Raw genomic sequence first — 12,446 nt, 5'->3', positions numbered from 1 at the left:
GCAGGCAAAATGGCCTCTGTCAGTGTAATTCACGTTATAAAAGTGCATCCAATTTTATATTCTCATACATTTTTAAAATCTTAATCTGCAAAGTAACTAGAAACTATAGCTAAAAAATAAATGCGGTGCAAATAGTAGACAAGATTGTCCTCCTAAATGTAATGGAGGGGAAGTAACATAAATAAAATACTTAAGGAAAGTACAATAATTGTGCACTGTGTATAATTATTTTTGATAGTATTTTTTAAAATAAAAAATAAAATAACATATCTATATTTTTATCGTTAGTTTATTTTTCTACATTTGTCTCGCTACCTAATGTCTGATTAATTACATTATTTATTTATTTATTTTTAATTTTTCTCTAGAGAAAAACTTACTTATGTGTAAATATTGATCAACAATAGGTTTAATGTTTATTTCTTGTTTTTTGGTTTATTGACGATACAATCATTAAAAGACATTTCCTTAAGGAGAGTATGTAAACTCTATGTCTCTGTTGAAAAGTGGGAAGGGAATTCATATTGTGCAGAACAGTTACCACCAAATACAAGAATGTACAGTAGGGCTGAATTTACTGTCAGACATCCCGGTTTTTGCACAAAAAGCTTTTATTCTGAAAGAATCAGAAAGGAAGTGGTGCTAGCAGTAACCAGACAACCAGATCGTGGTGAGGTGGAAGAAGTGACTGTGATGGCAGATTTGTCGTTGTATTTAACTAATGTCAATGTTTCACTAGGACAAACTATGGAAAATGATAAGGTTAGTCCGTGCGATACTACTTTCGCCACTTTTCGTGTTTGTGAGTGATAAAATAGACTTTTAAGAATTACTTCCTTAGCTGAGAAGCTAACGTTAACCGTCAACAAACACAAAGTAACGTTAGCTAAAGTAAGCTAGGTAGCGTTAACGTTAACTTACGAACCAGTGCTTTCGTTGGTAACGTTGACCGGTTTCTGTCATAACATTTGGGACGATCTACTTTACTTAATTTACTGTGTAGCTAGCCACATGACATAATGAGGTAAAAAGTATAGCTACTACATATAACGTTTTTGTTAGGTATTGATTTGTTGTTTATGAGTTCATTCTGCCAATTATGTCCTGAGGGTGTGAGAGTGCACATTAAACTTTATGAGAATATCCGTTTAGCGCTCGTGTGCCTTGCTTATTGACACTTAGCTAAGCATTTACAAATCAAACAAAAGCTAATATTAATATACTGTATTACTAATAATAATGGCGTGGCATCATATACATGTTTTTTAGGGGTGTGCAAAAAATCGATTCACATTCGAATCGCGATTCAAGCTCTACCGATACAAAATCGATTCATTGAATTCCAAAAATAGATTATTTTTTTTGTATGTCTACTGCAATCACATGCTTAATCGAGAATCGTTTTTGAATCGAAAATCGATTTTGAATCTAATCTTGAGCCTGAAATTCAAATCGTGACATTTTCTGAATCGTGCACCCCTAATGTTTTTACTGTTTTGACAGAGGACGGGAGCGGCGACAGACTTTGAGACGGTGGAAATAGGTGACTCTGCGGGGAGGCAAGGGAGGGTGAAGGTTCCCCGCAGGACCATCTTCTTTGCCAGTGGAGAGACCATGGAGGAGTACAGCACCGATGAAGAGGAGGAAGTGGAGGAGCCTGTCAAGAGAGATGTCATCACTGTAGATCCGGTAGGCTGAGATCAAAACTCGACTGAAACCATCAGGCTTTTACAGATACTAAAACAGCCGCAGTTGTAAGACATATATCCTGTGGGTGCTGTTTGGATTAGAGCAACCCTTCTCTAAGGCCTCTGGCAAGACAATCTAATTGGCTGGTCACCTGTGAATCCATTCCAATCGGGCAATTAATCTCAAAACAAGACGCAATGAAGGGCGATGTTTCTTATCACTAACTGCACTGCTGCTTTACGTAGACAAGTATAAAATGTGCTTTTAAATTATGCTTGAGATGTAATCTCAGGTAAATTTTTCTCTTTTGTGTTTGACCAGCAGATGTGTGGTCTAATTGTCATGTTCTCTTCATATGTGTTTTAGTCCAAACTGACCTGGGGTCCATATTTCTGGTTCCACATGTGGAGAATGGGCACCTCCACTATCTCAGGTAAAGTCATCTACTGTCTCAGTTGGCATTCATGCCAGCAAGGACCAATCACATCTTACTAGGTTCTGAAATATCACAAGATTTCAGAGATGTTTTCTTAGACAGAGGAAGTCAGGAAATGTTATAAATGTTCTGCAGAAATACTGGAATATTAGCAAACTGTACAAACGTATTTTACAGCTTGTGTCGTACTTGAATTGTATTTGGTTGTTTTTGGTCCCCTTCATATCACGCCCCAAGTGATCATCACAAAAGAAGCTGTGCCAAGAGTTGGAAGATGTCTTTATTTTGTGTGTGTGTGTGTGTGTGTGTGTGTGTGTGTGTGTGTGTGTGTGTTTCCTGTAGTGTGTGACTACATGGGAGAGAGACTGGCCTCTCTGTTCGGCATCACTACTCCTAAATACCAGTATGCTATCGATGAATACTACCGTATAAAAAAAGAGGTAGGACACATGCACATCCTTGAGTTTCATATGTAAATATAAATAAAGTCACACCTAAAGCTGTTTACTGTACACAGAGACGCAGGAGCAAGAACACAAACATCAACTGTCAAATAATTGTTGTTAGTATTAAAACACACTGGTGTTCTCCTGCAGGAGGAGGAGGAAGAGGAGGAGAACCATCTGGCTGAGACGGCGGAGCGAAGGTTTGCGGAGCAAAGAAGAGGTGAGCAGGATGATCCTCAGGATGATCCTCATCCTGCTACTGTAGAGCAGCCAGAAGCATCTGGAGCCTCCTTTGTAAACATTAGCTTTGAGCTCGAACCTGAACCTCCTCTCCACACTGCAGACACCAACAGAGTCCCTTCTTCCCTCCCTTCCTGAAGACTGATACTCACAGACAAACCACTAACAGTCACACACTTTGATCCGTTGGCAAAACCTTAAATTAACTGAGCTGTGTAGATTAACGATACTCTTATTTTGTCTGTTTTGATTTTATAAAGAGATCTTAGTACACAGTGCAGGGACACATTAAAAGGGCTGTGGAAGTGACTGCACTTGCCTTATCTGTGAATGTAAATGTGTGTATAGTTTAAAATAATATGCAAGAATGAGAGAGACTCATTTAACTATTTGTTGACCACAATGGGACTGGGCTCAACTCCCTTTGAATTGAAATCAGTTGAGTAAAATAAATGCTGGGTGTTAATCTTATTGAGACATAGTCAATTTCGAATTCAACACAATATCCAAATACATAGAGTATGGCAACCCTGCTGCTTCAGCCTTTAGGTAGTCATGACAACATCCTCAAGGCTACTATAGCCTTCCTGCTACTTGAACGTGACTCATATGTTGAGTTATTAACGAGGTTCAAGAGATAAATAAAAAAAAAAATGTTTTTGTCATATTTGCAGATACTGTCACTACAGCCTGACAGTAGGACATGAGGCAGAATAACTGAAAAAGAAATCATGTTCGTCTGCCTCCCCCTAGTGCTCAAAATGGCATTTGCAAGTTTCCACGGTCAATGGAGTCAATGGACTGCTCGTGAACTGCGGTCAAACTGTAAAACTAGGCGGCGTTGTTCTCATTTTACAGCTAAACAGTACACTTAAATAGATATTATGAAAACATTTGAGGCGATAAATAGGCAATGCAGAAAACAGTATCTTGATTCATATTTGATCAGAGCTGCCTAGTTTGACAGTTTGACCGCAGTTCACGAGCAGTCACTCCTGGGCTCTGATTGGTTGTTTTCCTTATGTCATTAGGAGCACCAGGAGGAGGCAGAGGACCGTGATTTTTTTCACAGATGATCTGAATTATGTACTACTGTCAGGATATAGCGACAAAGCAAAAAAATGTTGTGGACCTTCTGGTAAGCATTATATCTAAGTCATTGGAAATGCCACAAGTGAAACTGTCCAGTAGTTCTGCCTGTAATTATCTGTGCTTGATCTGGGTACAGTACTTGGGTCTGTAGTGTATCACAGTCTTTTCTAGTGCAAGTGAATGAGATCACAGCTATCAGCTGTAATCTTATCAGCCATAGTACTACAGGTCATTGTGCATAGCGTATTGATAGACTTGAAAAACCTCCTATGCAGTTTGCCACGTCACAGCACCACTCGGATGCTACTGTGCAGGTTGATTTATGCAAATGAGATTTAGAGCCGGGCAAGAAGCAGCAGTTGGTTGTTCAAATTGACTTCAATACTAACGCGAATTGTTTTCTGTAGGAAATGCCCAAAGTGCAAATTGTTAGCCAATTTAGAATAAATAATCATTTAAATCTTTGAAAATCTGCTAGTTCTCAAATGTATTGGTGACTAAAGGCATGAAAAGTTGCACACGACATGTACAGTGCTACTATCTTCATGTGTTGAGGGTTCATTCTTCAAGTGTCCTTTCAAGTGTTTGATATGAGTGTTTAGCTGCGCAGCAGGCGTTCTGCAGAGACTGAGCTATCATAAGCTTCTCAGTGATTATTTGTATCCACTGACATGGCTGTGTGGTGACAGGCCTCACATCTCAGAGCAGCCGCGTTTAGCCAGGAGTGGCGCAGATGCGGAGAAATGACACACACCTCTTTGGAAAATGATCTCGTTCAAGAAGAGATTTTTAAATGGACTTTAAAGATGTAACGAAAGTGAAATCCCAACAAATCCGACCGCAAGTATGTCAATAACACTTGGTGGTCTTTTACTAGTCAATAAAGGATATTATTCAGGCTTTTTTATTTGTAAAGGGCTAATATATGCAAATGTTATTTTAACAAACCTTTAATGAATATGTATACATATTTATATTTTCTTTGTGTTAATAAAACCTTTGAACATTCAAAAGGTCGACTTTCGTTTTTTCATTATTATGCATAATACAATAAATGACTTCTTTCACAGTTATCCCATTGTGTTATAAAGGAATTAACCACCTGTTTTACTTCCTAGAAAGTTTCATTGAAAGGGCTGTACATTCTGAACATTAATATAGCAGTAAACAAATATTTGCTATGTAAACACATAATGGAGTAATGGTGTACTGAGCAGAGAAGTCACACTCCCTCTGTGTGTGTTGTAATCTGAATATGAATAAATAACGACCATGTCTACAGAACAGGACGTTTTACTGGTTGTACAGTATAAAATAAATAAATAAAGAGAACAGGACACAACTGTTCCTTCGCTTCTCTGATTCGTTCCGTTTTGTTGTCTTGATATATTTTGAATTGTCATGTGTTTTTCTTCTTCACATAGGCTAAATAAAGGTATTTCCACCATAAATTGGTGCATAAAAGTGTATCCGAATACAGGAAATGAAGTCATTGCTCAAAACTTCCATGGGGGAGGGCACCCAGACCCCCCACTATGATATGCCCCCCCCCCCAAAAGGCAGATTCTGGCCAATATACAGTACAGTATACCCACTACAATACATTAGACTACACCACTGCTACATAGGGTTTGACGCTGACGTGCACTAACATGTGCAAGTGGCACGGTAACTGGCCAATGAAATGATGATCATTATAGCGTTTCAAGCGGGCTCTAAATCGAACACAACTAAGCCACACAGCCAACGGACGGGACGCAGCGCTCCACAAAATAAACTAAATATTGCACTTATGGAGCGGCCTCTAGCTCACCCAGTAAGAGCATTTTCCCCATGTTGGCTGAGTCCTGCAGCGGTGCAGGGTTCAAATCTGACCTGCTGCCCTTTGCTGCATGTCATCCCCCATCTCTCTCCCCCTTTCATGTCTATCCACTTTCAAATAAAGGGGAAAAAGCCCCAAAAAGTAATCTTTAAAAAAAAACAACTGTACTTTCGATATAATATTGCGCAACGTGATATCGCGATAACGATATTGAGTCGATATATCACACACCCCTAAATCCCAGCCCACAGTTTTTTGCAGTATTTTGAGCACAGCCCCTTTAATGGTAGCTTTATGAAACAAAGTAAGACACGGCAGTAAAACAACACTGTGAACAAAGCGTTGATATATTATCACCTTTTAAGTTGATATGGCAAACTTGTTAGAAAACGGTTTGGTGTACGTAAATGGGCTTTTTTTCTCACGCATGTTCGATTTGAGCGGGTGTAAATAATGAGGTACTTCCATTATACAAAAAAAAGGAAACATTTATTTCATAAAGGGGGTCAATGACAAAAATGTGGTCTTTACAGGAAAGTAACAGGCAGGAACACAAAGCACTATGTCTGGCTTTCCTCTATCCATCTCTCTATTCATTTCCTCAAGGCTTTCACAATGTAGACATTTAGCTAAAACTGAACCAGAGTCAGCAGTAAAAGTTCAGTTCACTTCATTTCAGTGCTTTCAGGTTGGGAGTGAAACTGTGACCTTTTGGTAACAGGAGTGTCTCTTCTCTCTACTACACTTCAAGCCCAAATCATCTTCAGCTGTCGTCGAGATCAGCTGTGTTGCTTCCGTCGTTGTCGTTGGCGACCAGCACTTCTCTGTTCTCGTAGGTCCAGAAGCCGTTGAGGTCAATCAGGATGCTGGTGACGGTGTCACCCTGGCAACTGTTCACCAAGTCCTGGAGAGTGATCTTATAGGGGTCTTTAGGCTTCACCATGTCAAAGATCTCATCCTGAGGAGAGGCAGTGATCAAAATGTTCATCTCTTTTCTTTTCTTTTTTACCCCAAAACAAAGAATGTCTCTATTTGGCATAACAGAGGGTCAACAATCTGTACAACTTGGTTGAACCTTGGCAACCAAAATAAATGTAAATCATCATCATTAGCTATGTCAAAAAGACATTGGAAGACTATGACTGAAAGTAACGTTCGTCATCTTTAAAGCACCCACCACATTGCCGCCATTATTACAGCAAGGTTGTGCAAAAGCATTGGCGTGTTAAAGAAACTTTAAAGAGGCTGAACTCTGTGTGTGTGTGTGTGTGTTTGTATAACTATATTTGTGGGGTCCAAAAACCGGGAGTCCAGTATACTTGTGGGGTCCCGACAGCTTTGTGGGGCCAAAATGCTGTTTGAGGGTTAACACTTGGTTGTAGGATTAGGGATAGAATTAGGTTATGGTTAGGTTTGGGTGCTGCGAGGGGCACGGGCACAAGAGGACCACTGGTGTGAATAAAACACTAAAAAAATCTTCTTAAAAAAGCCGGGTTCGGTTATACAAAAAAGCTGTTTAAAAGGCGGCCAGATATTAAAAACAGGTTAAAGGGTAAGGGTTAAGGGTGTGTGTGTGTGTGTGTGTGTGTGTGTGTGTGTGTGTAATATACCTTGACATCCTGGAAGGTGACAGGCTCCTGACCGTGGAGCTTCATCTGCTCCTGAATGGCCTGAAGAACAAAGCACACAGCGGTATCATGAAACACGGACACAACACAGTGAGTGTGAATGTGTGTTTATAGTGTGTGTGTGTGTGTGTGTGTGTGTGTGTGATCTTGTATTTCCGATCCTCGTAGAAAAAAAAAAGTACAAGCTAGGTCCTAGCCTTAACGAGGGGGTTATAGTCAGGAGCTAGAATGAGATTTTACCCTGAAGAAATAGTTGAGGGAGAAGACGTTGAGGTATCCTTGATTCTCCATGTCCAAAAGTTTAAAAATATACTGTAACGCTGCTGGCTCCTTCCTGTTTTCCAACGCCAATACAAAGTCCAGATAGGTCTTATAGTCCTAAGATAGAAGAAGAAGAACATAATAATTCTTACTGTAAATATCCTATTTAGGACCAGCACACAGACGTCTGCAAAAACTAACATCTAAAATGATGCACAGAGAAGAGATTTAGACCAATGCCGTATCATTCTCAACATTAAAAAGTCAGTGCCATCAAATGTGTGTGTCAGATCATTGAAGCTGTCCTTTTAATTTGTCACCCATCTGTATGTACTGTATGTGTACTGCATTTGATTGTACCATTTCTCCATCGTAGGTGAGACACTCCTGAAACACCCTGTCCAAGAAGACTGAGGTGAGCGTAGCTGTGCCGTAGCGTGAAAGCTCCTCTTTGCTCAACATGCCATTGTGGTCCTTATCCAGGTTGAGGTACTGGCCTGTAGAGACAAAAAAGATTTGTAAAAAAAAAATCCAGTAATAACAGAACCACAAGCTCAGCCACTGACAGGCTGCAGTCTGTGATCTTTACTGAGCTGGTTTCTTACATAGACACCCCAGGTACTTTATTTCTATTGACCCTGAATCCCAGATTCACACTTCGCCCACAAAAGTCTTTTAATTTAGCTGGCAGAGATAAAATAATACATTATTCCAGAAAATCATTTAACATCATGAACACTTGATGCGAGATTGGAAAGTTGACATTCACACACAGCCTTTTTCTCACCATAGACTCGGAGAGCCGAGGGGGCTGAAAACCAGTTGGACTCCTGACTCTCTTTAGAAAGCTCCTCGTCTCTTAACTAAGGGCACAGAGGAAGAGGAATAAGAATGTGAGAGAGCACAACATGAAATGAAATCAGCTGGTCTTTACTTGTGGGAGTATCGCGTAATAATGAATTTGCCTTGTAATGTTGGACCATTTCATAATAATATAGAAAAACTGCATTAATCCATACAACACAGCTACAAAATGACACATATTTCAGGGACTGTATTACCAATACAGTCAATTCCTATATTTGTCCCTTTAAAAAAAACAACAACTGGTTTGCTGGTAGAGTAGAAACCTACTAGTGACTTGTAACATTTTATTATATATACCTACCCAATTGATTGCAAAGTATGAATTAACACAGCAGGGGTTGTGGGGGGGAAAAAACAATGGACTTATAAAAAGGTCAAGAAATGTGAGTGATACAAAAATTCTACCTCCAACAAGTCGTCCAGAAAACTGCAGGCCAATATATCCTGGATTTTAATCTTTCCTGAAGAAGAAAAAAAGCAGAAACCCAACACCCTCATTAAAGAAAAAGCTGTTGACTTTGTAAACTCAGTCTCTGTAAACCCAAAGTGTTCTCTTTATAAAACACATTATAGCCACAGATATTACTTCTCTCTGGACATGTGTCTTCACCTATTACCTCTGTCCGTATTGACCATTTAAAATAGTTAATACTACCCTTTGACATCGATTATTCAACATTTTATTGTAGAGATACAGTGGCACTCCTACGTTTATGAACCCCTACTAAAGCTGACTTAAAAGAGGAATAAAAAAAAAAAAAAATCATCTTTTGGAAATTGATCTTAATGCCTTAATGAAAAAAATGAGGAAAAATCCAACCGTTAAGGACACCAATTTTCTTTGTGAATGCAGATTTTTATTTTTAAAGGCCAGTTATTTCATGGCTCCAGGATACTATGATCCTGATAAAGTTCCCTTGGCCTTTGGAATTAAAATAGCTCCACATCATCACATACCCTTCACCATACCTAGAGATTGGCATGGTTTTATTTCAGTTAGCCTAACAGCTGGTTTGATTTGCATTGAGAGATGGTAGGTATGGTGAAGGCTATGTGATGATGTGGCTATTTTAATTCCAAAGGCCAAGGGAACTTTATCAGGATCATAGTATCCTGGATCCATGAAATAACTGGCCTTTAAAAATAAAAATCTGCCTGCCTCTATGGGAATTTAACATAGGGGTGTACTTACTTATGCCCCCCGTATTTTAAGGAACATTTATTTATTTACGATACATTATTCATTCACAAAGAAAATTGGTGTCCTTAAAGGTTGGACTTTTCCTCATTTTTTAATTAAGGCATTAAGATCAATTTCCAAAAGATTATTTTTGTATTCCTCTTTTTAGTCAACTTTAGCATGGGTTCATAAACGTATTAGTGCCACTGTACATTTTCACCATGTGTGGGGCTCAGGCTCACCTGTTCGGAGGGGGTCCAGAAAAAAAAAGAACTTGCGAACAGCGGTGCAGACGTAGAAAGAGTAGAAGGACTTCTCCAGTCCATCCAATTGAGGCAGAGTGGGGATCAGCTCCAGGATGTAGTTCTCAAGATCCTATACAGAATTTCTTTTTTATTTCAGTACTAATGCAATCCACTATTCTCCTACTGGCTGCACATTACTTTGAAAAGAAAAAAAATATGTTAAATGTGTGGAAATACTTACCGACTCTCTGAGGTGACCCTGTCCTGCTACATCATACAGACTCAGACCTATCCTGGTCTGATGCAGCCATACTAGATGCACAGAGGGAATATAAATGAGCAACACTCAGTGACAAGGATTTTCACCATTTCAGATAAATGCAGTTGAGTAAACAGGAGTTGGGAGATTACTAACCAAACCAAATATCAAGGGAAAGATCTTAATGTAACCTAAGTTCAGAAAATTGTATCAGTTGACAGTGAAGATGCCGTTTTGTTTGTTGTTCTACCTTCTCAAAATATATTTTACTTGTTTATCTTTGTAGATTTTTGCTCACTGCTGAACATATACAAAAGACAAGAAAATGAAGGTCCGGACCTTTCCTCATGACGTAGTTAAAGAACTGCATGATGGAGATCCTGCCGTAAGGGTCACTGTGGAGCAGCTTGGAGTACACTCTGGCTGTGAAGAATTTTCTGAAGGAAAGAGAGAAGAGAAGAGGAGAGACATTGTTACTTGTTATTACCTATCTAAGCCAGGTTTTCCCCTTTTACATCTGCTATTAACATTGTTTTTTATAGCATAAAAACCACATAAAACAAGACTGGCCAGGGTTTTTTACTGAAATTGGGCTGTTGCCAGTTAGCCTCTATTTCCTGTTACTTACTTGCACTTGGGCCCGGCCTTTTCTCCCACCTGTAGGTAGGCTTCGTAGCTAATCATGGCCTCCTCCCCACTCACAGGAGGCACTTGGTGCTTATCAAGCAGAAACCACAGATTCTTCAGAAAGACAAGTAAAAAAAGACAAAAACATAGATGGACACAAAATAAGTATCCTACAGTGGTGTTATTCATAGATGGACACAAAATAAGTATCATACAGTGGTGTTATTCATGCCTAAGTAAGCCATTGTGTTGTGACTGACTAAGTGTGTGTGTTTTACCTGTAGTTCCTCATTATCCAGCAGTTCTCTGCTCTTCCTCTGGAGGAAGACAGCTCTGGATTCCTCTCTCAGTTTCTGAAGTAATACTTCATCCTCTGCTGGTAGCTGCAGAATAACAAAATCATCATCATTACCACCACCCTATTTTCATTTCTGCACATCTCCTTCATTAAACAGCAAGCCTGTAAGGTGGCACCTTGAACTTAGCTGGCAACTACACATCAGTAATAACATGATCAACGTCATAATCTCCATCAGCACTACCACCATCAACCGTGTTTCAATATTACTGTTGTATCCCACTGTAATGTAAGAGCATTATCACCACTGTTAAAATCCTCACTCTGTCAAACAGCTGAGTTGTTAAACAGGCCATTATCAGACACACACCTTGCAGAAAAACTGAGGTTCACTGGTTTGTTTTGTTCTGTTTCATGTATTAATAATATAATTTAGGGTGGCCTGCCTACCAACGTCCAAACTACTCTTGTAGTGTTATTATTTGGGGGCAGACATGTAATTGTTTTCTTCAAATAGAAAAGGACATATGTTTGGCAGATTGTGTCAGTGTAATTTAGTGATGACTCAGAGTTTAGTTTAGTCATCGGTCTTGTACCATAACACAATCAAAATGACATGAATGACAACACTTTTCATTGGGTTTACATATGTTGTGTATTTCAATAATACCCTGTAGTAAAATCGTGGGATGTTCTTGTAGGACTTGTCTTTGTCGCCTCCTCCCTTCCACTCTGTGTAATATTTGGTGAACAGCTCAGTTTCTTCTGCTTTCTTTTGCTCGTCGCTTTTCTCATCTGTACAGCAACAGAGACACAGGTCAGTAGAATGTTAATGTTGACTTAGCTATCAATCCAAAGTAGCGAACGTTAGCCAGTATGTAACGTTAGTTTACCTTTTGGCTCACCTTTTTTGGTGTTTGCTAACCTCCTTTTCAAAATGTCCGACCATTGAGGCAGTTGTTCTTTAGCCATACCTGCTGCGAAGTGGATCTTATCTTTCGTCAGTTTAACATTTCTATTCCCAAAAGTCAAAAACAGTGTAAAGCAGACTTGTGTACAAAAGTAGCCAAGCTACCCAAAAATGGGACAACGTCAAGTTGCTGTATAAACAAGAACGTGGCTTCCGGTTTGAATGACAATTCAAAATAAAAGCGTAATTTAAATACAATGGTGGAGCTAGGTCTGAGACTACATTTGGGAAAACGCTAACCCCACAAAAACCGAACAATTAAGCAGCGAGGTAGATGTATTAGGTAATAACAGTTTCTATCAATTCAAATAAACACATGAATTGCAAAGTCGTCACTGCAACAATGAATTATGGTCTCATAGTATATTTAAAACCAACATTTCTAA

General features: G+C 39.2%; 2 protein-coding genes across 4 annotated transcripts; one reads left to right on the top strand and one right to left on the bottom strand.

The window, feature by feature from the left end:
* The first annotated feature begins 634 nt into the window (after positions 1-634).
* On the top strand, positions 635-4,920 carry fam177a1 (family with sequence similarity 177 member A1). 2 transcript variants are annotated; one of them, XM_078277707.1, is made up of 6 exons: positions 635-762; positions 1,504-1,689; positions 2,056-2,122; positions 2,468-2,565; positions 2,722-2,791; positions 3,843-4,920. In XM_078277707.1, exons 1-6 carry the CDS (start codon positions 694-696, stop codon positions 3,869-3,871), a joined length of 519 nt encoding a protein of 172 aa, XP_078133833.1. In that variant the 5' UTR covers positions 635-693; the 3' UTR covers positions 3,872-4,920. The 2 variants fall into 2 exon arrangements, with proteins under 2 accessions (XP_078133833.1, XP_078133831.1); XM_078277705.1 differs by having other exon boundaries at positions 2,722-4,920.
* A 1,272-nt stretch (positions 4,921-6,192) lies between these two features.
* On the bottom strand, positions 6,193-12,204 carry ppp2r3c (protein phosphatase 2, regulatory subunit B'', gamma). 2 transcript variants are annotated; one of them, XM_078277970.1, is made up of 13 exons: positions 11,984-12,204; positions 11,761-11,885; positions 11,071-11,175; positions 10,794-10,906; positions 10,505-10,602; positions 10,148-10,218; positions 9,904-10,036; positions 8,887-8,942; positions 8,402-8,477; positions 7,975-8,111; positions 7,594-7,731; positions 7,336-7,395; positions 6,193-6,683 (listed from the first exon to the last, which is right to left on the bottom strand). In XM_078277970.1, exons 1-13 carry the CDS (start codon positions 12,060-12,062, stop codon positions 6,489-6,491), a joined length of 1,386 nt encoding a protein of 461 aa, XP_078134096.1. In that variant the 5' UTR covers positions 12,063-12,204; the 3' UTR covers positions 6,193-6,488. The 2 variants fall into 2 exon arrangements, with proteins under 2 accessions (XP_078134096.1, XP_078134097.1); XM_078277971.1 differs by having other exon boundaries at positions 11,996-12,204.
* Between the last annotated feature and the right edge of the window lie 242 nt (positions 12,205-12,446).

The sequence above is a fragment of the Sander vitreus genome, chromosome 20 (assembly GCF_031162955.1).
Source record: "Sander vitreus isolate 19-12246 chromosome 20, sanVit1, whole genome shotgun sequence".
In the NCBI taxonomy this organism is placed as follows: domain Eukaryota; kingdom Metazoa; phylum Chordata; class Actinopteri; order Perciformes; family Percidae; genus Sander; species Sander vitreus.
This window is presented reverse-complemented; position numbering and strand designations above follow the sequence as displayed.